At 41.3% G+C, this 27,237-nt stretch overlaps 1 protein-coding gene across 1 annotated transcript in view; it reads left to right on the forward strand.

Annotated features, from left to right (window-relative positions):
• LOC129699075 (transmembrane anterior posterior transformation protein 1 homolog) overlaps nucleotides 1-27,237 on the forward strand; it is an 84,195-nt gene that overhangs the window by 31,301 nt on the left and 25,657 nt on the right. The window contains exons 8-11 of the mRNA XM_055638709.1: nucleotides 3,012-3,092; nucleotides 5,095-5,204; nucleotides 7,868-7,927; nucleotides 13,411-13,479. Of these exons, the coding sequence (XP_055494684.1) occupies nucleotides 3,012-3,092; nucleotides 5,095-5,204; nucleotides 7,868-7,927; nucleotides 13,411-13,479 (320 nt within the window). The remainder of the gene's footprint in view (nucleotides 1-3,011; nucleotides 3,093-5,094; nucleotides 5,205-7,867; nucleotides 7,928-13,410; nucleotides 13,480-27,237) is intronic.

Here is a 27,237-nt window from a genome sequence, read left to right on the forward strand (position 1 = left end):
GCACTTGTCAGAGGTTATCTACACATTTTGTTTGTTACTTGCTGGCTTACACGTATGCAATTTTGCATAAAAATGTACCTTACATCTGTTTGGTCCATTAACTCGCAGGCACTTTTTAGGCGAACATTTTGATTACTTTCCATTCTACCATACAATTAAAGTCTATTATAGACTTTGTATCTCTATTTCTATGATTCTACAGACGTTGGCTGGGAACCTGGGGCTCACCAAAATTGTTCCCAATTGGGCCCCGCACCTCCTAAAGCCGGCCCTGGGAGGGGGATGGCTTGAGTGGGTGCAGGATTTTCTGGAGCTCCTTCCAAATGACAATATTTTGTATGTTCAGTTAAAAAGGAGGACTAGGCAGGAATGTCAAAATGATCACCTGCAGCTGAGAAAAAAAGATGATTTGTGCATGAAGAAGCCATGACCAAAGCAAAGATACTAGAGCGGAGACGGAAGCCGGTTACGGAAATGGTGCTGAAGATTACCCATGACCCTACTACGGCGTTTTCGTCGAGTGGACTATCTTGCTCCGCTATAGGATCTTTGGTTTCCAGTCTCTATGAGATGGAGAGTGTGGAGGAAAGTGGCTCTGTAAGGGCAGTCCGCGTCTTTCACTAACTCATTGGAACTTTTCCCAATTCCATAATGACTGTCTAAGAACTTGGCCCTCATCAGACCTGGCGTCTCTCCGCTGTAAAGGGAGTTCACCTCCTAGACGTTCAACTTGTAGACCACCCGCTCCTTCCTGAAGCGGATATCAAACAGCTGTAAACCGCTGGCGGGACTGTGGAGGAACGCAAACTCCCAGTCAAAGTAGCGATCGTGGTTGTTTACAACGTGGTATGTTGGTCCACGTAGCTCGAACTTGAGGGGTCCGTAGGTTTGAAACTTCTGCCGATGTCTCAGGGAGGCGTAGTTGGGATCCGAATCCGTCCTTTGGATCTTTCTCACTCCCTCACCCTCTCTCCTGGGCATTCCCGGAATCATTTGGCGTTTTGCGGGTACAGTTGCATCTGTGCTTCCTTCCTGGTGTGGGGGGGGACCCTGGCCCGTGGCAGCTCCTGGTCCGTTCCCTCTGCTGGTGCCGCCTGGCCCGCTGAGTTTCTCCAGCACTCTGTGTTTTTTGTTTGGCTCCGGAGTTGAAGGTGGACACGGGGGGGCTGGGGGGGCTCAGCAGGATGCGCGGCGGCTCTGGGGAGTGGGTGACGTTTCGGGTTGCGACCCTTCTGCAGCCAATCACAAATACTCTCACTGACGAGAGTTCAGTTCAGTCTGAAGAAGGGTCTTCTCTCCAGAGTCACTGCCTGTCCCGCTGAGTTACTCCAGCTTTATATCTAACTTCAATTTCAAGAGTTAAATAAAAAACACAGAGTGCTGGAGGAACTCAGCGGGCTAGGCGGCATCTGTGGAGGGAATGGATTAGGAGTTGTTTCGGGCCAGGGTTCTTCTTCAATAGGAAGGAACTGCAGATCAAATATACTAGAGCGGATACTAGTATCTTTGCTGCAGATCAGGCATGATATTCTTCCGATTTAAATCGTAATTCCGATTTTATTGTTTTCCTATTTTCAATTTTTTGTGCCCAATTATTTGGCAGCCAATCAACCGCTGTCTCTAAGGGGGTTGTGTCCAATCACCGACCAGCTTACCTTAAAATTCCCGTCCAATCAACAAATCGGTCTCCTCCCGTCCAATTAGCCGCCGTCTCCAAGAGCATTGTGTCCAATCACATAATGCGCTGGTCACTCGGCAGCCAATCAGACACAGTCTCCTAGGGGCCTTTTGATCAATCACCGACCTGCTTCCCTCACCGAAGCAGACGATGGCTGCAGCCAACACACAGAGGGAGAGAGAGAGGGAGGGAGAAAGAGAGAGGGAAAGAGAGAGGTGCAAGAAAGCAGCTATGACATATAATACACAATAAACTATTATAAATACACAATAAACAAGTTATGCATTCTTGTACTCTTACATGGGTATGACCGCACATAAAAAAAATCCCCCTCCCTCTTCCTTCCCAACCTCAGCCTCACGGATCTTGGAATACCCCTAGTTCCTAAAGCCCATTTCTATCACTGGTTAGCATATAAGGAGCTTCAGCAAGCCTTGGCAGACAGAGCGCAGATGTTTGGCAAAATGGTTGCCTAATCTTTGTTTGATCCCGCCAATGTAAAGGAGACCACATCAGGAGCACCAAATCCAGTAAACCAGATGGGAAGAGGTGCGCATGAACCTCTATCTCACCTGGAAGGAATGATAAAGTACCTGGATGGAAGTGGGAGAGGAGATGTAGGGACGGGTGTTAAATATTCTGCAACGGCAGGGATACGTACCTGGGGATGGGGCAGGTTGGGTGGGAAAGGATGAATGAACCGAAGAGTCGTGGAGAGATTGGACCTTACAAAAAGCAGAAAGGATTGTATAGGAGAAAAATGTTACTGGTGGGAAATGTGGAATTGCAACGTTCTGTTTGCTGGGATGGGGTTGAAGAAAGATGAAGGACATAGGGCATGTGCCTTGGGTGATGATTATGGGGGAAGAAAAGATGTGGATCAAGGTTTGGGCCTTGAGTTTGAGAATGGAGGAGAAAGAGGGATTGTCTCGGTCTACATTGTAACAGTTTCCGTGTAGCAAAACTGATAGGTGCTCAATTACTTGCATGATTACAGCCATGAAATTTTTTTTTTCAATTTGTCGACTATGGTAAATCTATATTCTTTTCAATCATGTGGAATTTTAACCTTACTAGTAAAGAGATAGAAAAACCATGGTGACATGCAGGATAGATTGTCCATAATAGCCCATAATCTTGTGTGTTTCTTTTAATAATTTCCCTCACGTTGTGAATTTAGTTTGAAGGCACTTTAAATGTTTAGTTACTGTACAATACCTTTGGAAAAAAGTCTAATCTTGGATAAAATCATCAGTACAAAATACAAAAGTACAGAAAATAAATGTTCAGACATTTTTTCCATGACAAATAATGTAGAATAATTTGTTTGCAGATATAAGGGAGAGATTCAATAACTACGTACTTCTGCTGATTGTGTGTTTGCGGAATATGGAACAATTTTCATGGAACCCAGGTAATGGAGTGCATATTAAATTTTCTTAGTTTATTTTTGTAGGTCCACTTGGATGAGGAGCATGTTTATTGTCAACAGTAAAAATGTCCTGCCTTTAGTTACTAAATTAAACGCTTTGATTCAATTCTGGAAAACACTTCCGATGTCTCTAATAGGCAGAATAAATGCCATAAAAATGATTTTGCTCCCACAAATTCTCTACATTTCAATCAATACTGATATATCTACCTAAAAAGTTGATTCCCACATTACAAATTTTATTTGGGATTATAAATCACACAGAATTCATAGACGACATTTATGTAAACCCGAAGAATTCGGTGGACTGGCGCTCCCCAATTTCTTTGTACTATTAAAAATGTAATTCACTGGCTGGACAATTCACATCAACGGGTAGAGTAGTTAGTAATGGAGAGAGAGGATTGTTCGCCTTTTAACATAAAATTGAAGAATACAATATACAAGAAAAATCCGATTATTCATAGCACTTTACGAATTTGGAGACAAGTAAAACTTACTCTTAAACTAAGAAATGTATCTCTTCTTTCTCCAATAGCTAATAATCCGTCGTTCAAACCATCTATTATAGATAAAACGTTTATTCATTGGGAAAGACTAGGAATTAAAAAGGTTGGAGATTTGTACGAAATGGGAAACCTTTTATCATTTCAGAAATTACAATTAAAATACAATCTGAAAGGTAATCAATATTTTAGATATCTTCAAATTCGAGATTATTTGAAAACATTTACCCACGAATATCAAACTCTGCTGCCAGATATATTAGATGAAGGTATGAATAGAAACGCAGAGTCAAATAATTTAATATCATACTTGTACAATAACATTCTGAATATAGAAATTCCATCGTCAGATGTAATTAGAAGAGAGTGGGAACAGGAATTAAGCTTAAAAATTCCCAAAGACAGATGGGGAAAAATATCTTCTATATGTACATAATTGTTCGATTAATGTAAGACATATTCTAATTCAATTTAAAATACGACATAGGCTATATTACTCAAAAACTAAATAGAACAAAATTTTCCCAAATGTGTCCCCCATCTGCAACAAATGTTGATCTCAAGAAGCAACTCTAACACACTCCTTTGCTTCTTGCATAAAACTCCATAAATTTTGGAAAGTAATCTTTGAAATCTTCTCATGATTATTAAAAAAATAAATGGACCCCCATACAGAATTGATTATTTTTGGAACAACAGGTGCCTGCTCTGAGCTATCAATATTTCAAAGATGTTTCCTTAATTACGGCCTGATAATCGTAAAAAAACATACTTAAATTTAGGAAAAATGCATCCACCCCGACGCTTAAAATGTGGATCACAAGCATGTCTGAGACGCTACATCTTGAAGATATGAGACTCGCCTTAGCAGGAAAATCAGAGCAATTTTTAAAGATATGGTCTCCCTTCATTGATTCATTACACGTATAGTATGGTGCAACACAACTCTGGAATTAAACCGATTCACAAACAGGGTGATGGGAAATGAAGCAGGTATATCAACTCGTAAGGGTCCCTTTTTCTTTTCCTTTATTATTTTTGTTTTTTGGCTTCTTATTCTTCTATAGACTTTTAATCGTTCACTCCTGGACTGCACTATCTTGTAGTCTAGGGGTTTACACATCACTATTTCTTTCACTTTCTCTCTTTCTCACTCTTTCTCTCTTGTTAAAGTATAATTAAAATAAAACAGTAAAAATTGGATTAATCTACTGTACAGGAATTCAGTGATGCAGCACTGGCAAATTTTCCAGACCATTGGATGTTATGGTATCAATAAGCCGATGCATTTTTAAGTAGATCAAAGTGTAATAACATTTAGAATAAAATAATTTCTCTATCCATTATAAATCTAAAATGTTTGCTTATTTAGACCATATTATAATGTATATTAATTTGTATATATATTGAAAAGTAAGAACACACATTTTAATCTTGAAATAAATAATCTAAAAAAAATGTAATTATTTCCTTTATAGATCATCTTTGGGTGTTGTTTCCAGATGTTTGTATGGTAATTGCATCAGAAATTGCTGTGGATGTGGTTAAACATGCTTTTATTACAAAATTCAATGATATTACAGCTGATGTGAGTATACTAATAATCATTAATTGTGTAAAAGAGAATTTGCATTAATTATGACTTTTTAAACCATTAACATTTCAAACACACTTCACCACTAATATATTATATTTTACCATTGCATCCAATTGCTGCATAGAGAAGTCCTACAAATGGAACATTGAATTAATAAACAGTTGATCTGTTTCGAGTTGTTTGGAAGATACCACAAAAACCATTGATACTATTACTTGTGTGTAGAATTGTGACAGTTTGGTTAACTTCCTTTGTAAAATATTATAAACTACTTTGCTAATTTGGTGGGGTATACAAATCTTTATAGAGTTAACATGCCAACATGTCCCAGCTACACTAGTCCCACCTGCCTGTGTTTGGTCCATATCCCTCCAAACCTGTCCTACCCATGTACCCGTCTAACTGCTTCTTAAACGTTAGGATAGTCCCAGCCTCAACTACCTCCTCTGGCAGCTTGTTCCATACACCCACCACCCATTGTGTGAAAAGGTTACCCCTCAGATTCCTATTAAATCTTTTCCCCATATCACCCCTCGTCCTCTTGCATTCCAAGGAATAGAGTCCCAGCCTACTCAACCGCTCCCTATAGCTCAGACCCTCCATGCCTGGCAACATCCTCATAAATCTTCTCTGTACCTTTTCCAGCTTGACAACATCATTCCTATAACATGGTGCCCAGAACTGAACACAATACTCTCAATGCGTTCTCACCAACATTTTATACAACTGCAACATGACCTCCCAACTTTTATACTTAATACTCTGACTGATGAGGGCCAATGTACCAAAAGCCTTTTTGGCCACCTTATCTACCTGCGACTCGACCTTCAAGGAACTGTGCACCTGCACTCTTAGATCTCTCTTCTCTACAACACTCCCTGGAGCCCTACCATTCATTGTGCAGGTCCTGCCGATGTTAGACTTCCAAAAATGGAATCAATATTCCAATATTAAGAAATTGGTATTTCTTATACCAAGAAATGGTATCAGCTCTTTCGTATCCACATTCCAGAGTTATCCTGCTGCTTTCCACTCCTTCATCCACTAGAGAATCAAGCATCAAAAATATTTAATTGCTATTTGTACCAACACCATAACAATGAAATTCTTACTAGTGGTAAGTGTCTACTGATGTAGTAGCCCTTTTTCTAATCATTAACAACAGCCATAGATTCAGACTTGGGTGTTGTGGGCTGAAGGGTCTGGTTTCCAGAGGGCTAATATGGGCATTGTGGGCTGTTTGGGCTGGCGGCTCAGTCACTCAAGCCTGTTGGGCTGGCAGCTCACTCACTCACGGCTGGTGGGCTGGCAGTTGACACGGCTATTCCTTGAAATTCCATTTCAAGCAGGGTGCAAGGCCACCAAGTTCAAGTGCAGTTTCTTACGAATTCAAGCAGGGTGTAAAGCCACCAAATTCAAGTGAAGTTTCACACCATTTCAAGCAGGGTGCAAGGCCACTAAAGACAGCGAGTCATGACTTCTCCCTTCTCCATCTTGCAGAGACTGAGCCACGCCCACACTTCTGGGTTTTATTGTCCCTCCCCCTCCCACCAGAAGGGGTGTGGCCTTCATGGCATGATTGACAGGAGAGAGAATCTCAACATTTTTTAAACACTAATAACTTTTATTTTTCATCGATGGGAAAAATCCTCAGCTCCTGATGAGCGGAGGGGGACTCTGAGTAAGATGGCCAAAAATCACAGCCGAACGTGGTAGCGTTTTTTCTAAAATCAATATAAAGAGCAAACAGGAAGTGGTCAAGATTAGACTTTTGATTATATAGAAGGCAAGGCAACTTTAATTAGGCAAGGCAAATTTAATTAGGCAAGGCAACTTTAATTAGGCAAGGCAACTTTAATTAGGCAACACAGCTTTAGCATTTCCAAACCAAAGGCAACACCGCTTTAGCACTTCCAAACTATATTTTCAAACCACTCCCAGTTTAGTAGACATGTGTTCAGTGTTATTCACAGCTCAGACTGAGAGACGTGACCCTCGCGCTCCCCCCATCTTGCAGAGACTGACTGAGGCACTCAACACTTCCGGGTTTTATAGTCCCTCTGGAAGGGGCGTGGTGTGCAGGAGAGAGAATCTCAACATTTTTTAAGCACTAATAACATATTTTTCATCGATGGGAAAAATCTTCTTGTCCTGCGCAGCGGAGGAGGTGGCAGCATTTTTTTTCTAAAGTCAATATACAGAACAACAGGAAGTGGCCAAGATCAGACTTTTAGTAATATAGATATAAGTGATTTGGCTGCAGTGATCAAATCAGTCCTTATTGATCCATGAAAAGGTGAGTTAATATGAGTGTGGCAGCATGTTGTGGTCCATCTAATGAATTCAAGATGGTTTTGATAACATGAGTAAAACAGGAAGCGCTGGTGTAATTTAGCAGGTCAGACAGCGTGTCCGGAGGACATGGGTGGGCAGTATTTCAGATCAGGAACCTTCTTCAGACTTGATATCATGTTGGATAGACACAAAAAATGCTTGAGTAACTCAGCAGTTTAGGCAGCATGTCTGGAGAAAAAGATTAGGTGATGTTTTGGGTCGGGACTTCTTCAGACTGAAAGTAAGGGGGAGGATGTCTGGGTGTCTGACAGGGTTTGGGGCATCCTGCTGAAATGTCTGCATCTTTTTCCATTACATAGGTATACAGTGAGTATAGAGCCAGCCTTGCATTTGACTTGGTCAGCAGCCGTCAAAAAAATGTAAGTACTGAAATGCACATCCTTGTTTATTAATCTTTTATGTTTATAGTGTTTTCAATTAAATGTACCGTACGATAAAACACATCAGACGATGACTTTGCCACACATTGCCTCTTTATTAATCACAATTAGTTCAAACAACTCAAAGATTTACTGCATACTTTCAAACAAGATGCATTAACTCTTCAGTTTCACAACTTCCACAATATATTGCCTGCATTTAAATAGGACCCGCTGTAGATGAATCTGACCAGGGTTCAACTTGATAAGTTCTTCTGAGCAGTTGGTCACCGGACTCAGTGCTGTCAGCCCATCTGTGAAGGGCTTTTTTATTGATTTCTTCACATCTCCTGGATATTTGCTCTGTCTCTTTCAAATTCCTGTCAAAACTGTTCCACAAGCCTTTTAGCCACCTGGTTGGCAATTATCAACATATTTGTATAAACTGTAGAATATGCCTGACTGTTCCTTTCACAAGATGTCAGTTTTCAAAACATCGCCATTTGCATGGATGGGTGACATTTTTGGATTGGTACCCTTCATGGTACCCTGTGGTTGGGATTGGGAGGGGGGGGTTAGGGGGTAGAAAGCTGAAAGAGAGGACGGGGCAGGAAAAAACCTGACGAGTGATAGGTGGATAGAGATGAAGGGAGTTTTGCTGATGGTTGAACAAAGGTCAGGGAGGTATAGGCAAAAGGTGTGAGATGGATGGAAGAGGTGTGAAATGTGAAGCCATGGAAATAAATGTAGATGGACGATGAGGGGAGAAATAGGTGCACGTTGATTAAGGGAAGAGAGGAGACGTGGGTGAGGGATTCATCTATGATGTAGGTTTCCCCCCTCAACAACAGTTCCCCTAGTCCTCGCCTTTCAGCTCACCAGCCTCTGCATCCAACACATCATTCTCAAACATTTTTGCTACTTTCACTGTGATCCTGACACCAGTTACATCTTTCCCATCCCATCCATTTCTGCCTTCTAAAGAGACCTCTCCCTCTGCAACTCATTGGTTCATTCATCCCTTTCCACCCAAACCAACCCCACCCCCAGGTACTTTCCCCGACAACCGCAGGAGGCACCACACCTGACCTTTCATCTCATCTCTCACATGCATCCAGGAACCCCAGGAGTCCTTCCCGGTGAAGGAGATTCACATGTACCATCTCTATTCTCATCTACTGCACTAGGTGCTCCCAATGTGGCCTCCTTTACATCGGCGAGACCAAGCGTAGACTCGTCGACCATTTCACCGAACACTTATGCTCAATCTGCCAAGGCCCACTAGATCTCCCAGTTGCTAACCATTTTAACTCATCTCCCATTCCCATGCTGATCTTTCTGACCTAGGCTGCCTCCATTGACAGAGTGAGGCACAAGCTAATTAGAGGAACCTCACCTCGTACTCCACTTGGGTAGCTTACAACCTAACTAACATTATATTCTCCAATTTCAGGTAACCAACCGACTAACCTTCCTGCACTTCACTTCACCCCACACTTTTCCATGTGCCCCAACTGGATGCGCACTCATTTCTCCCATATTCCTTTTTCTGCCTTCACATTCGCACCTTTTCTATCCTCATCTCACACCTTTTTTATCTCTTGCATTAGTCCAACTATCTGCTTCGTCAGAAACCTCCCTCACCTGCATCCACCTATCACTAGTCCTGCCCCTTTTCTCTTCCAGCTTTCTTCCCCACCATAACAATCAGTCTGATGAAGGGTCCTGACCCAAAACATCAGCTATACATGATCTCCAGAGATGCTGCTTGGCCCACTGACTTACTCCTGCACTCTGTGTCTCTTTTTGTAAACCAGCATCTACTGTTCCTTGTTTCTCTCTGTATCGCCATTTGCAAATTTTGTTTCAAGGTTTCAAGATAAGTTTATTGTCACATGTACCAATTAAGGTACAGTGAAATTCGAATTGTTTGCTAGATAATTCACAGATGGATAGTTCACAGTGGGATGTAAAGGTATCACAGCTATATTCTTATATTGATACCGACCAGGTGCTGATTTACGTCATCTTCCTGCCCATGACTGTGCTTAGTTTATAACATCCCAGCTTTTAACCTCAATACTCTGACTGATGAAGGCCAATTTACCAAAAGCCTTTTTGACCACCTTATCTACCTGCAACTCGACCTTCAAGGAACCATGCACCTACACTCCAAGATCCCTCTGTTCTACAACACTCCCTAGAGCCCTACCATTCACTGTGTAGATCTGTGTAGGAAACACTAAGGGGCAGAAAACATTGGTGGGTGTTGTGTACAGGCCACCTAACAGTAGTAGTGAAGTTGGAGACGGTATCAAACAGGAAATTAGAAATGAGTGCGACAAAGGAAAAACAGTTATAATGGGTGACTTCAATCTACATATAGATAGGGTGAATCAAATTGGCAGGGGTGCTGAGGAAGAGGATTTCTTGGAATGTATGCGGGATAGTTATCTAAATCAACATGTAGAGGAACCAACAAGAGAGCAGGCTATTTTAGACTGGGTATTGAGTAATGAGGAAGGGTTAGTTAGCAATTTTGTTGTGCGTGCCCCCTTGGGCAAGAGTGACCATAATATGGTTGAGTTCTTCATTAGGATGGAGAGTGACATTGTTAATTCAGAAACAATGGTTCTGAACTTAAAGAAAGGTAACTGAGGGTATGAGACGTGAATTGGCCAAGATTGACTGGCAATTAATTCAAAAGGGTTGATGGTGGATATGCAATGGAAGATATTTAAAGACTGCATGGATGAACTACAAAAATTGTTCATCCCAGTTTGGCAAAAGAATGAATCAGGGAAGGTAGTACATCGTGGATAACAAAGGAAATCAGGGATAGTATCAAAGCAAAGGATGATGCGTACAAATTAGCCAGAAAAAGCAGCATACCGGAGGACTGGGAGAAATTCAGAGACCAGCAGATGAGGACAAAGGGCTTAATTAGGAAAGGGAAAATAGATTATGAAAGAAAACTGGCAGGGAACATAAAAACTGACTGCAAAAGTTTTTATAGATATGTGAAAAGAAAGAGATTAGTTAAAACAAATGTAGGTCCCTTGCAGTCAGAAACGGGTGAGTTGATCATGGGGAACAAGGATATGGCGGACCAATTGAATAACTACTTTGGTTCCGTCTTCACTATGGAAGACATAAATAATTTGCCGGAAATAGCAGGGGACCGCGGGTCAAAGGAGTTGGAGGAATTGAGTGAAATCCAGGTTAGCCGGGAAGTGGTGTTGGGTAAATTGAATGGATTAAAGGCCGATAAATCCCCAGGACCAGATAGGCTGCATCCCAGAGTACTTAAGGAAGTAGCTCCAGAAATAGTGGATGCATTAGTAATAATCTTTCAAAACTCTTTAGATTCTGGGGTAGTTCCTGAGGATTGGCGGGTAGCAAACGTAACCCCACTTTTTAAGAAGGGAGGGAGAGAGAAAAACCGGGGAATTACAGACCAGTTAGTCTAACATCGGTAGTGGGGAAAACTGCTAGAGTCAGTTATTAAAGATGGGATAGCAGCACATTTGGAAAGTGGAGAAATCATTGGACAAAGTCAGCATGGATTTATGAAAGGTAAATCATGTCTGACGAATCTTATAGAATTTTTCGAGGATGTAACTAGTAGCGTGGATAGGGGAGAACCAGTGGATGTGGTGTATCTGGACTTCCAGAAGGCTTTCGACAAGGTCCCACATAAGAGATTAGTATGCAAACTTAAAGCACACGTCACTGGGGGTTCGGTATTGATGTGGATAGAGAACTGGCTGGCAAACAGGAAGCAAAGAGTGGGAGTAAACGGGTCCTTTTCACAATGGCAGGCAGTGACTAGTGGGGTACCGCAAGGCTCAGTGCTAGGACCCCAGCTATTTACAATATATATTAATGATCTGGATGAGGGAATTGAAGGCAATATCTCCAAGTTTGCGGATGACACGAAGCTGGGGGGCAGTGTTAGCTGTGAGGAGGATGCTAGGAGACTGCAAGGTGACTTGGATAGGCTGGGTGAGTGGGCAAATATTTGGCAGATGCAGTATAATGTGGATAAGTGTGAGGTTATACATTTTGGTGGCAAAAACAGGAAAGCAGACTATTATCTAAATGGTGGCCGACTAGGAAAAGGGGAGATGCAGCGAGACCTGGGTGTCATGGTACACCAGTCATTGAAAGTAGGCATGCAGGTGCAGCAGGCAGTGAAGAAAGCGAATGGTATGTTAGCTTTCATAGCAAAAGGATTTGAGTATAGGAGCAGGGAGGTTCTACTGCAGTTGTACAGGGTCTTGGTGAGACCACACCTGGAGTATTGCGTACAGTTTTGGTCTCCAAATCTGAGGAAGGACATTCTTGCCATAGAGGGAGTGCAGAGAAGGTTCACCAGACTGATTCCTGGGATGTCAGGACTGTCTTATGAAGAAAGACTGGATAGACTTGGATTATACTCTCTAGAATTTAGGAGACTGAGAGGGGATCTTATAGAAACTTACAAAATTCTTAAGGGGTTGGACAGGCTAGATGCAGGAAGATTGTTCCCGATGTTGGGGAAGTCCAGGACAAGGGGTCATAGCTTAAGGATAAGGGGGAAATCCTTGAAAACTGAGATGAGAAGAACTTTTTTCACACAGAGAGTGGTGAATCTCTGGAACTCTCTGCCACAGAGGGTAGTCGAGGCCAGTTAATTGGCTATATTTAAGAGGGAGTTAGATGTGGCCCTTGTGGCTAAGGGGATCAGAGGGTATGGAGAGAAGGCAGGTACGGGATACTGAGTTGGATGATCAGCCATGATCATATTGAATGGCGGTGCAGGCTCGAAGGGCCGAATCGCCTACTCCTGCACCTAATTTCTATGTTTCTATGTTTCTAGGTCCTGTCCTACAGGACGTCCCAAAAATGCAACACCTCACATTTCTCTGTATTAAATTCCATCAACCATTCCTCAGCCCAACTGGCCAATTGATCAAGATCCAGCTGCAATCTTTCACAACCATCTTCACTATCTTCTTCAATGCTTAGTCCTTGAATCAAACACATAAGAGTTGAAATATATTCAATGATAGGTAATATTTCCATTATCATGTTTCAGCCTAATCCTTAAGAATACGTATTATGATGCTCATGATTTCTTTCAGGTGCTTCGGTTTCCTCACACATCCCAAAGTCATGCTGGTTATTAGATAATTTGTCACTGTAAGTGGGTCATACTTTATGTAGGTAAGTAGCAGAACCTGAGGGGTGTTGAGGTGAATGTAGGATAAAATTGAATTTGTGTAAAATTAGTGTAAAATTGTGATTATAAATCGGTAAAGACTTGGAGGGCCAGCTGACCACTTTTGTGGTGCATGTTTCTATATATCAATAGGTCTATGGATGCTGCACCAAATCATGAGGCAATTCCTGCTCACTTATCAAAAAACTGACATGAAAATCGTTTTACATTTTTATCCATTATTTAAGGTTTGTTTGATGGAGAACAATTTATTTTACAGGCATATACAGATTATAGTGATACTGTATCAAGGAGAATGGGATTTATACCACTTCCTTTAGCAGTTCTGGTAAGTTAAAATAGATACAACATGTTGGTCATTTGAAAATTTGAAATATTCTCATTTTATACTGGTATAATTACAGTTGTGCAATAGATTTGTAATGACTGAATAAGGATAGAATTTGGACAGAATAATGTTCAACGTAGACTTGAAATGTCTGGTGAGTAGAAAATCGAAGGCCCGCAAAGGCCGTTGTAGACTGATAGAATCTAGACATGACCAAATCCTGTATATGTTTTTCAGTGGTGGTGAAGTTGAGGAAGTACCAGTAATATGGGCATTGTTGAAGGATAGAGTTTCCCTGGTCCTCACCATTCTTAATGATGGGCAGGAATCTGTTGTTTATTGATCCCTGAACATAGAAAAGTACAGCACAAGAACGGGCTCTTCTGCCTACAATGTCTGTGCCGAGCATGATGCCAAGACCATCTTGTATCTAGCTGCACATAATCCATATCTCTCTGTTCCCTGCATGTCCACATACCTATCCAAAAGTCTCTTAAATGCCACTATTTTATCTGCATCAACCAGCAATCCCTGCAGCACATTCAAGGTGCTCACTACCCTTTGGAAAAAATAAGGTGCTCTGCACATCTCCTGTATACTTTGCCCCTCTCACCTCAAAACCTCAACCCAAACAATAGCAAATTTGCAGATGACACAAAGCTGGTTGGCAGTGTGAACTGGGAAGAGGATGCTAGGAGGTTGCAGGTTGACTAGGACAGGTTGAGTGAGTCGGCAGATGCAGTATAATGTAGATAAACGTGAGGTTATCCACTTGGTGGCAAGAACAAGGAGGCAGATTATTATCTCAATGGTGTCAGATTAGGCAAAAGGGAAGTGGAATGAGACCTGAGTGTCCTTGTACACCAGTCACTGAAAGTAAACATCCAGGTACAGCAGGCAGTGAAGAAAGCTAATGGCATGTTGACCTTCACTTTAATTGGATGAATTTAAAAGAGAGTTAGATAGAACTCTTGGGGCTAGCAGAATCAAGGGGTATGGGGAGAAGGCAGGCACGGGTTACTGATTGTAGATGATCAGCCAAGATCACAATGAATGGTGGTGCGGGCTTGAAGGACCAAATGGCCTCCTCGTGCACCTATTTTCTATGTTTCTAATACACCCTAATCCAGGCATAATTTTGGTAATATGATCAGCCATGATCATATTGAATGGTGGTGCAGGCTCGAAGGGCCGAATGGCCTACTCCTGCACCTATTTTTCTATGTTTCTATGTAAACCTCCTCTGCACCCTTTCCAAAGCCTCCACATCCTTCCTGTAACGGGACAAATTCAAATGTGGCCTAACCAAAGTTCTATAAAACTGCATCATAACTTCCTGATTCTTATACTCAATGCCCTGACCTATGAAAGCAAGATTACCATATGCCTTCTGTACCATCCTGTCTACCTGCTTTGCCACTTTCAGGGAGTTATGAACTTGGACCCCAAGATCCCTCTGTATGTCAAAGTTGAACTGAGATGAAAAGATACCAAGGTTAATGGCCAACCTGCTCACGTGTCAGGAGTGTCGTCTGTTCAAAGATGCAGAATTTATGATGCAGGACACAGACAACGATTTTTGTTTTGTTGATCAGTGAACAGATTGTGATTTATCCATAACTTGCTATTTTATAAAATATCTGGCAGCAGCATAGTGATGGAAAACAACAATTGGTTCCAATTCGCAAATCTATGAATTTGACTTCAGCCTTTGATTAGTTACCAAAGGGCAGAATCTGGATGGAAAGGGAGGTGTTGAAGGATAGACCATTTGAAGAAAACCATTGCTAAAGATGCTCTGTAACTGCACAGTGGGATGGATGATGGGGAGGATCTTTGGCACACCAAATGAAAAATTGGAGACATTTTGAGATGGACAGCATGTATTGTTACACTAATGCCATAGCTGTAATGGATACCATTCCATCCATGTCATCTTTGTATCAGGAGTGAAAGTTGTATTTGGGAGCTTTAGAGAAATATGCTCTGGGAGACTGTGCTCAAAGATATTTAGAGAAGAAGTGGTGTGATGGAGAGTGGATTGGTGGTTATAGATGAGTAAGTTGTTGAGGAGTAGTAATTACGGCAGTTTTAAAAGAGAAATTAGAATCTGAGACTAACGATTTATCAACATTACCAAGACTTATATGAGGCAGTCACTGTCATGGTGGAGATAGAACGAGAAACACTGTAGCAATGTGGACCAGAGACAGGATGGTCAGGATTTTTTTTCGGAATGTGAAAGTTCCAGGGATGGGTTTTGAAGTGATGAGAAAAGAAAAAGTCAAAGAGGTATATAGCACGGAAACTTTCACGGAATAGTCTTTCACCCCTACTCATCCATGGCAACCATGTTGCTTAACCGAGTAAGTCCCACCTGCCTGCACTTGGCCATGTCCCTCCAAACCTTTTGCATCCATGTACAGGTAATTCAGCTGCAACATGTGTTGCTTTGACACAAATTGGATATAACACAATTGATGAATTAGGAAACATTATTTGCATTTTGAGCACCAAATTGGTTACTTGAAATGAAATTTGCAAAATTGACAAGCAGAAAGATATCTGTATTGAATTAAAAAAGTATAGGGGGCAATAAACCTGTTTGCATATAACCTCCCCGTCTTAAGAGCACAGCTGCTACTTTAACTGAGGTGACCTCTGACATTGACAAGCAATCATTTCTATTAATACTTGTGCAATGATATGCTATTAAACAATGTTTCCCACAGCCTTATCTTTTTAACTTGCAGTAACAAAAATAAACTTAATTGCTATTGAGAATACCTTAATTTATGAAAGAACTGCACAAAAAATATCTTTGTTATTTCGAGTCTAAAACACTTGCCCCTAACCCACTTTTCCTCATTGACGCAATTGTCTTAAGACAATTTTTTTTATAACACAAGGTTTCTTCAGGACGCAAATAAGTGTCTTTTAAATGTCGTAATGGTACCCACCTCTTATCATTTCTTCTGGCACCTCATTCTATTCATGCACTACTCTCTATATGAAACAGTTGCCCGTTGTGTCTCTTTTAATTTTACCCTCTCACGTTAAACCTGTGCCCACTGGAATTTGATTCCCCTACTCTGGGGAAATGTCTGTGGCTATTCACCTTATCTATGCCATTGATGATTTATTTGCCTCTATAATATCACCCCTCAGCCTCCAACTCTCCAAGGAAAAATATACGGTCTATTCAGCTTGGCCATATAACTTAAACCCTACTGAGTTGGTACCATCCATTTATATATCCTTTTTGGACCCTTTCCAGGGTGACCAGAACTGTCTATGATATATAGTACTCCAAATATGGCCCTACTAATGTCTGGTAACGCTGTAAATGTCCTAACATCTGTACAAAATTCCCTAAATAATGAAGGCAACTGCACCAAACGCCTTATTCACCACCCTATCTACGTGAGTCCACACCTTCATGGAATTATGTATCTGCAACCTTACGTCTCTTCTACAACAGGACCGAGTCACTTACTGTGTAAGTCCTGCCCTTGTTTGTCCTACCAAAATCCAACAGCTCGCATTTCTCTGAATTAAACTCCAACTGCAGTTCTTTGGCCCTTTGGCCTAGTTGATCAAGATCCCGTTGTAATCGTAGATAACCTTCACTGTCCACTTTACCACTAACTTTAGTGTCATCTACTAACCATGCCACCTACATTCACGTTAATATCATTAATATATTGAACAGTGGACCTAACACATATCCTTGTGGTACACCACTTGTTACAGTCTTCCAGTCTGACTGACTAACAGTCAAAAATAGATATTTAGGATCTGGTAACCAGGTTTTTCTTTGCAGCCTTTCATAAATAAAACAACAAAATTAGCCACCCTCAAGTCTGAGGGTTTTAATGTGTTTTAAGACCTCCAACATCGTCTCTTTTATAATGTGGACTCTCTTCAAGGCATCAGTGTTACCTTCCAGGAATTCCCATAGCATCCAAGTCTTTATGGTAATTACACGCAAGAAAACTTTGCCCATCTTCTGTGCCTCCACATATCGACACTCACTGATCTTTAAGAGGCCCTATTCACTCCCTAGTTTGTCTTTTTCCATGAATATACCTGTATACCTCTTTGGATTCTTCCTTCACATCTGCCAAATGCCCTCTTTTCTGCCCTCCTGCTTTCCCTCTTAAGTGTACTACTGCACTCCCTACATAACTCAAGGGATTCGCTTGATCTCAGCAGACATATGTCATCTTTTTCTTGACCATATCCTAAATATCACTTCTCATCCAGGATTCCATAAGGCTAGCTTTGCCCTTCACTCTCATAGACAATAGACAATAGGTGCAGGAGTAGGCCATTTGGCCCTTCGAGCCAGCACCGCCATTCAATGTGATCATGGCTGATTATCCGCTAACAGTACCCCGTTCCTGCCTTCTCCCCATAGGAACAAGCTGACCCTGAACTCCCATTAGCTCATGTTTAAAAGCCTTCCACTTACCTGGTATTCCTTTAATTGCAAACATTCTCTCCCAATCAACTGATGCAAGTTTCTGTCTACATTCTGATAAAGAGAATTTTCCTGAACACACTTAACAAATTCCACCAATTGACATTTACCAATTTCCAATGCCAAGTTCCCCAACATCAACAACAACATCTTGGTGGGAGGGCTGTGATGATTAGGAAATTACTAACCAGTTACATATATATATTGTAACTTTTGGATTAATCTAGAGTAGCGCATTGAATGAAAAAAATGACGTGTAGTAATGTTTGATGTGGACACACCAGATGACTAACAGGTCCATGCCATGTTCAAGTTCGCTAAATTGATGAGTTGAAGAATGAGACTGAGAAATGGTTAGTGACGTGAAGGTGATAAACTTGGAAAAAGGCAGAAATTATGGAAGTTGAGCACATGCACAGCAGTAGAGATGCCATGGTGGTTGGAAACCTGTTGAAGAACAATGGGTATTATTAATTGGAATTATTACCTTCTTCACAAAGAATATGCATACTTTAAATTCCCCCATCCCTGATTCTTTATCTGCCTATTTGTTGCAAAGATATCCTTTCATGCTTTTTATCCTTCAAAGTTCATTATTCAAATGCTCTCCTGAACGGTCTTCTCGTCTTCACCTCTTTATAAACCTGAGATTAACTAAAACTCTTGTGCTGATATCCTAATGTTAACGTTGTACTTTTATATTAATTTATGGGCATTTGTATTACATCTGTAGTTTTCTTGAGCTAGCTAATACTTTGGACTGCTTCCGATCATGTAACAAAATAAATTCTACTGCTTCTGGTTTTGGAGTTCCGGTATTTGAACTCGATGAAGATGAAGGAATAGCAAATTTCCAAGTCAAGATGATGCATGATTTTGATGGGAAAACTAGCAGTTGGTGGTGCCATTCAGCTGTTATCTTTACATTTTCAGATGGTAGGCTTTACCACTTTAGAAGATTTTTGACGATGCAGGGTGTGCATGTGGGTGGAGGGAAGCAAGTGTTTAGGGTGAAATATTGCACGTAAATAAAGTTTGCTGCTTTGTCCTGGAAATGTTCAGAATCTTGAGCAGTGTTAGAAATATATTTATCCAAGAAAATTAGAGATTTCATTGCACTCCAAACCAATGTTTGTGGATAGTGGGAGTTAAATGATTAATTCACTTGCAGCAGGATGCCCAATCTCTTACCTGCTTTTGTTGTCACAATACATATGTAACTGGTTAGTAATTTCCCAATCAACACTCAGCCCTCCCACCAAGATGTTGTTGTTGATGTTGGGGAACTTGTCAATGGTAATTGGTAAATGTCAAGGGGTGGTGGCTCGACTATTAATGAAGACTGTTATTGCCTAATACTTGGATGACATGAATGCTGTCTGCAATTTCTTATTTGCAGGCATGACTGTTTAAATTATGTGAGAGGCTGTGAATGGAACTGGGTATTGTGTAATCTTCAACAAATGTCTGCAGTTCTGATCTTATGGCAGTAGAAGATCTTTAATGAAGCAATTGAAGATGTTTGGGCTATGGGCACTGTCCTAAAAAGCTCGTGAAGCAATGTTCTGTGGCCAAGATGCCTTTACTTCCAATATCCAACACCATCTTACTTTGTGATAGGATTTCAACCATTGCTTTTCCTTCTGAATTCTCAATCCAATTTGGCTAAAGGGCCTGTCCCACTTACGCGATTTTTCAGCAACTGTCTTAGAAATTCAAGCTCGAGGGCACTCGTCTAAAATACCTTGAGCTGGATCGACTGTCAGCGATGAAACCGCGAGCTGGATCGACCGTCAGCACACACACACACACACACACACACAAACATCGTAAAGGTGGGGGCCAGGGAAAGCGGGGAGCTCTTTCTGAAATTCACACCCGTGATGAACAGGAAGGTAAAAGACGGCTGGCACAGTGTACGGTAAGTCCTTCAGGGAGGGGGGGGGGGGAAGGAGTGGAGACACTTTTAAGAAGCCAAACAACTTTTAATAAAGTTTAGCGGACATTTAACATTACTGGTCGGTTTTCCTTGGTTCTGAAAACTCCAACTGCCTAAAACTACATGGCGAACCCATTACCACTGCACTACGAGTTCAAAAGAACCATGCCGACCAATTTTTACTCCTAGGACCACGTGTCGACCATGCTGCGAGTTTGTGGTGAGCGCAAACTCTTCTAAACTCGCAAATTGGGTCGCCATAGAGGGACAGGCCCTTAATACTGTTAAATGTCAAATGCTGCCTTAATGCCAAATAAACTCTAAATTTCAGTGTGTGTCCATGTTTGCACCAGGGTAGTAATAAAGTCTGGAGCAAATGGTCCTGGCGGAACCCAAACTGATCAGGATATTGGTGTGGTGCTTAACAGCACTGCCTATTTTACCTTTCATCAATCTGTTGTTCAATGTAATTCATCAGATTGAACTTGATCTGTCTTTCCAGCACACAATATACCTCATCAGTTTCCATATTTTCAGATAGATGGCAGTGTTGCAATTGCATTGGAATGACTTAATCAAGGGCACAGCCATATCTGGATAATAATACTTCATAAATCGGATGTTGCTGGGCCAGAGCTTCTAATGTTTTTATGGTTCATATCTATTCCAAATTAACAACAACTGCATTTCTTTGTTTACATAGTAATTGTAGAATTAATTCTGCCACTACTTTCATGCACTTATTTGCAACATGTAAATGAAGAAGGGTCTCGACCCGAAATGTCGCCCATTCCTTCTCTTCAGAGATGCTGCCTGTCCAGCTGAGTTACTCCAGCATTTTGTGTCTACCTTCAATTTAAACCAGCACCTGCAGTTCTTTCCTATACCTGTAGATCTATGAGAAGTCAATTATACTCTTACGTTTGTTTATTTTTATCACTTATAGTCTGGTAGCCACATTATTCAGGACTTAGCCAGCTCAATCAAAGATAGATATTGAAGTCCCTAAATTTGAATATACCATATTTCCTGGCAATGAAGACGCTATTTTTTACCCTAAAATAAGGCCCGAAAATTTACCTGCGTCTTGGAGGCCAAAGGTTAGATTGTTAGCCAAGAAAGATAGACTTGACTATCTCTGTAAAAGGAGGGAGAGTTCCTTCCACAACGTGCGGGGAGTCTGGTCTGGGTCAGCACGGCTGGGCTGCCAGGAGTAAAGTTGCGGGGAGGGTAGGAGCGTTGAGAAGGAGGGGGTCGGGGATCATGCCAGCAACTCAGTTGCTCGAGTGGCTGCGAGCGGCCACCGGGACCGGACAGCGGAACTGCAGCTAGACCTGGGGCTCGCAGGCAACCTGGGAACGGCAGCCAGTCCCGGGGTTCAAAACGGAGGTGCTTCTTCGACGCAGGTGCATCTTCATTGACAGGAAATACTGTTTATGTGATTTTCCTCAAGGATTTTCAAAACTAATGAGTCTGATTCATCAGCTGAGGGAGTCCTGTGGATGTTAATCAACATTAAGTTTGGCCTGATGCTACAAGAATTCATAAAGTCCAGGCTTAATGTTGACAGACTGTTACTGTGTTCTCCATAATGTTTGGGACGAAGACCCATTATTTATTTGCCTCCCCATTCCACAATTTGAGATTTATAATAGAAAAAATCCCATGTTGTTAAAGTGCACATTGTCAGATTTTAATAAAGGCCTTTTTTACACATTTTGGTTTCACCATGTAAAAATTACAGCTGTGTTTATACATAGTCCACCCATTTCAGGGCACCATAATATTTGGTACACAGCAATGTTGTGTATATGAAAGTAGTCATGTTTAGTATTTTGTTGCATATCCTTTGCATGCAATGACTGCTTGAAGTCTGCGATTTATGGACATCACCAGTTGCTGGGTGTCTTCTCTGGTGATGCTCTGCCAGGCCAGGCCTGTAGTGCAGCCATCTTTGGCATGCTTGTTTTGGGGGCTAGTCTCCTTCAGTTTTCTTTTCAACACATAAAAGGCATGCTCAATTGTGTTCAGATCGGGTGATTGACGACCACTCAGGAATTTACCATTTTTTAGCTTTGAAAAACTCCTTTGTTGCTTTAGCAGTATGTTTGGTATCATTGGCTTGCTGTAGAATGAACCGCCGGCCAATGAGTTTTGAGGCATTTCTATGAACTTGAGCAGATAGGATGTGTCTATACATTTCAGAATTTATTATGCTACCACCATCAGCAGTTGTATCATCAATGAAGATAAGCGAGCCAGTACCTTCAGCAGCCATAATGCCCAGGCCATAACATCCCCACCACCGTGTTTCACAGATAAGGTGGTAATGTTTTGGATCTTGGGTAGTTACTTCTCTCCTCCATACTTTGCTCTTGCCATCACTCTGATATGTTAATCTTCGTCTCATCTGTCCACAAGATCTTTATCCAGAACTGTGGTTGCTCTTTTAAGTACTTCTTGGCAAACTAACCTGGCCATCCTATTTCCGCGGCTACCCAGTGGTTTGCACCTTGCAGTATAACCTCTGTATTTCTGTTCATGAAGTCTTCTGCGGACAGTGGTCATTGACAAATCCACACCTGACTCCTGAAGAGTGCTTCTGATCTGTCGGACAGGTGTTTGGGGATTTTTCTTTATTAAAGAGAGAGTTCTTCTGTCATAAGCTATGGAGGTCTTCCTTGGCCTGCCAGTCCCTTTTAGATTAGTAAGCTCACCAGTGCTCTCTTTCTTCTTAATGATGTTCCAAACAGTTGATTTTGGTAAGCCTAAGGTTTGGCTGATGTCTCTAACAGTTATATTCGTGTTTCTCAGTCTCATAATGGCGCCTTTGACTTTCATTGGCACAACTTTGTCCTCATATTGATAAACAGCAATAAAAGTTTCCAAAGGTGATGGAAAGACTGGAGGAAAGACTAGGTGCTGAGAGCTCTCTTATACCTTCATTGAGGAGGCAATTAAACACATCTGAGCAATTACAAACACCCGTGGAGCCATGTGTCCCAAACATTTATGGTGCCCTGAAATGGGGTGACTATCTATAAACACAGCTGTAATTTATACATGGTGAAACCAAAATGTATACAAATGGCCTTTATTAAAATCTGACAATGTGCACTTTAACCACATGTGATTTTTTTTCTATTATAAATCTCAAATTGTGCAGTACAGAGGCAAATAAATAATTGATGGGTCTTTGTCCCAAATATCATGTATTCCTTCTGAACTACACCACAGTGCTGCTATTTCTGGTGTTTTTTTTCTGTTGGTGGGACAAAATATACCTTGGATTATCTGCAAGAATATAGAACATTGGCTAGAAAACAATCAGCTATTGTTTTACTGTTTCCCAATTATTGTACATCTCCAGATATTTCTAAGGAGAACTTTGTAGGATCAACTGAACCAGCTGCATCTCCGCCATTACCAGAAATCGGAAGTTAGGTTGATGTCATGCCAAGTGTCCTGTCCACTATTCTTCTTCTTTTGACTCATTTGTCAAATGCAACTGAATGACTTACTCAGTTTATCCAGAGGATAGTTAACAGGCATCCACTTTGTATATAGCCCAGAGGGAATTTAGATGGGAGATTTTCTTCTGTAAAAACTGTTCAAATTTATTACCACATGGAAAAGTATAGTGAGATATAGATACATAAAAAGTCTTGCTTGCAAGCACATGGGCTCGGGAAACAACTCAAAAACTAATTATACATAAATTATGCAAAAATATGCATAAAATTCTAAAAAAAAGTCAACAAAAAAAATATTAATGCAAGAACATAATTAGAATATAAAACAAGTTCATAGTAGTGCAAGAGAGGGGCCACAGTGTTCCGTTGTCGAGAAAGGGTTAATGTGAAGGATGGTTCAAGGACCTGATATTATACAAAAGTAGCTGTTCCTGAACCTGGTGGTGAAAGATTCAGTACCTACCGCCTGATGGTAGCAGTAAGAAGAGGACGTGGCCCAGAAGTTGCAGATCCTGGATGATAGTTGTCATCTTCTTGATACAGTACCTTATTTCAATGCTTTCGATGGGGTGGAGGTCTGTGCCCGGGATTGATGAGACCATATTTACCACTTTCAGCAACGTTTCGCGTTCCTGTGTGTTGGTATTGCCATACCAGGCCATGATTCAACCAATATGGTTACTTTCTACAGTACACTTATAAATGTTTGTAGAATATTCAGAAACATACTAAATCAAGCAAAGCTGTTAGGCTTTTGCAACAGAATAGTTTCTTTATCACTTTCGGTAAAATTCCAGATTATTTAATTTACTGAATTTTAAGTGAATGTAACCGAATATAAATGCCCCAGCTACCAATGTGAGATTCAAAAATTAAATCATTGTGTAGATTTCTGGATTATACCAATCAACCATTGTGCTACCATTCCCTGTACACATTTGCACACATGGGCTGCTAGCTCACCAAAACCTTGTATATCATTCTCTTTCTGTTACTCAAATCTCTCCAAACGTTTCTGCATCTTAATCTTGTGCAGCAATACATCCTCATCCAAATATTGTGCTTACAAGGTCTAGAGGCTTGTGCATTGTGCACTTTCTCTGCCTTATCGTTTCTAGCCACATTTTAAATTTCAATTCTAAGCTCACTTTTCTACCTTTACACTTTTGTCTCTCAGGATTTACTTTTCCAAGCCAAGCTTTTAGTTACTCAAACAAATATTACCTTCTTTGACTTGCTGTTACTTTTTGTGTGATTGTACATGTATGATGCATCCTGGGAGATTTAAAACAGTACATAATTGCAAGCTCAAATTTACCCATGATCACATTTGCTATGTATGTAATCAATATTTAAAAATTAAATGTTAATTCCTCAAAACTCAGAAGTTAATTTGTAACTTCAGATATAATTTGAGTGCTGGTTGATATAAGCATGTCTTAGGTATGAGCTCAAGTAACAGAGACTGAAGATTTGGATTGGTATAATGTTGAATTAAGTTGCATGTCAGGCTAGTTTGAAAATCAATTTTAGTTTAGAATCAGTGGAAATTATATGTTGGAGTCTAATACATTTGATTTTTTACTGCAGTGTGCAACCATCTCTACTAAGTAAACCCTCACTGGTTCATTGACTTGCCAGTTGCAATTTAACTGCATCCAGTAGATCATCTGCTATATAAGATTAAATTTTGAACCTTTTTCAAATTCAGCTGCCATTTGGATGCAGGTGAGTGGAGCTCTGTGTTTGCATCCTCATTGTCTCCCCCACCCCATGATCGGAAATATTTTGAATTTTAGAAGTACAATATATAATTACCAGGTTAAATGCTTAGCATGTGTTTTCACTTGAGAAGTGGTCACACTGATGTCAGTCAAGAAAAGTAATCCTAATGCCCGTCCCACTTAGGAAACCTGAACGGAAACCTCTGGTGACCTTGCGCCCTACCCAAGGTTTCCGTGAGGTTCACGGAGGTTTTGGTCACTCTCCCTAATGGTTGAAAGTGGTTTCCGCGTAGTCGAGGCTTTTTCTATGTTCCTGCGATTATTTCAACAAAATCAAAATCGGCCTCGACTAAAAATAGGTTGCCGTTTGGTCAAAGCCAGTAGAGTGGGGCCGCTATTTACTTACAGGCAGTCGAAGGCAATCTCCTTCACTGACCGGCCATTTTAATTGGCTCATTGGAGTTTTCAGCAAAGATCCTATAGGATCTTTGGTTTTCAGGACCTAGAAGATCCGCCGGAAGGTAAAATGCCTGCTAACTTTATTAAATTCTTAAAACTGTCTCCACTCCTTCTCCCCACCCCCCCTCCCCCTTCTCTCCCCCTCTCCCCTCTCTCCCCCCTTCTCTCTCTCTCCCCATCTCTCCCCCTCTCTCTCCCCTTCTCTCTCTCTCTCTCCTCGTCTCTCTCTGCCTCTCTCTCCCTCTCCCTACCTCCTTTTCTCTCTCCCCTCTCTCTCTCCCCTTTCTCTCTCCCCTTCTCTCTCCCCTTCTCTCTCCCCTTCTCTCTCCCCTTCTCTCTCCCCTTCTCTCTCCCCTTCTCTCTCCCCTTCTCTCTCCCCTTCTCTCTCCCCTTCTCTGTCCTTCTCTCCCTTTCTTTCCCCTTCTCTCCCTCCCTCCCTCACTCTCTAAAGGACTTACCGTGCTCTCGCACCTTCGCAATGTGTTTGTGTGTGTGTGTATGCGGTCGGTAGCAAAGATCTTGTAGGATCTTTGGTCAGTAGATGCAGCTCATGCTTCAGTCGAGGCTTTCCAGGCGAGTGACCAAAATCTCTGGCGACTCATGGAAACCTTGCGGGGCGCAACAAGGTGCCCTTGTGTGGCGATTTGCGAATACAAAGCAACATCAGTATGGTGACCAGCAAAGATGTCACATCACCATCTCATTGCAGCATGAACAGAGATTATATTTGAATATTTGTTCATTAGTTAGAATTTGAACAGTATTGTGCAATGCAAATTATGCGGGCAAGTCTAATTGAAGGAAGATGTAAAGAGGCAAAATGAGGTTAAAGGCAAGCTAAGTGAGTTGTAATTTCGGTAAATGGAATATTGTTGCATGAAACAAAAGCAATTTATTTTTAAATAGTTTAACAAAGAACTGCAGATGCTGGAAAAATCAATGGTAGACAGAAATGCTGGAGAAACTCAGCGGGTGAGGCAGCATCTGTGGAGCGAAGGAACAGGCGATGTTTCGGGTCTCTGAAGAAGGGTCTCGACCCGAAACGTCGTCTATTCCTTCACTCTACGGACTCCAACATATAATTTCCACTGATTCCTTCTGCCTGGAGTGATGGATTGTCAAAAGCAAACGTTGTTGGTAAAAAGGGAATAGGGTGTCCATTAAAATGCAGGTACAGCAAGCAAAAAGGAATAGGGTGTCCGTTAATATGCAGGTACAGCAGGCAATGTGGAAAAGACATTGCGTGTTTTCCTTTCTTTTAAGAGGATTTGAGCAGAGGAATAAAGATATCTTAGTGCAATTGTAGCAGACCTTGATGATATTGAGTTATGTGGTTGCATAACCTTGTCTAAAGAAAGGGAGGGAATGTGGCAGAGTTTCACTAGATTGATTTCTGGGAGATCATGCTTGCCATATGAGGAGAGATGGAATAGACTAAGCCTATATTGACGAGAATGCTGAAGAATGAGATAAGATCTCATTGAAACTTGCAAAATGTTATGGGGCATAACATAGCAGTTGGAGAGTTCATATTTGACCTGTCTGGATGTCTAGAACGAAGGGTTAGTGTCTGAAAATAAGTGGTATTCAAGAGATGAGAAGAAATGTATTTACCCTTTGGAATCCACTATCCAGGAGGGCTATGGGGCTCAGTGTTGAGTATATTTAAAACAGAGATTA

This window comes from Leucoraja erinacea, chromosome 1, assembly GCF_028641065.1.
Source record: "Leucoraja erinacea ecotype New England chromosome 1, Leri_hhj_1, whole genome shotgun sequence".
NCBI lineage: Eukaryota > Metazoa > Chordata > Chondrichthyes > Rajiformes > Rajidae > Leucoraja > Leucoraja erinaceus.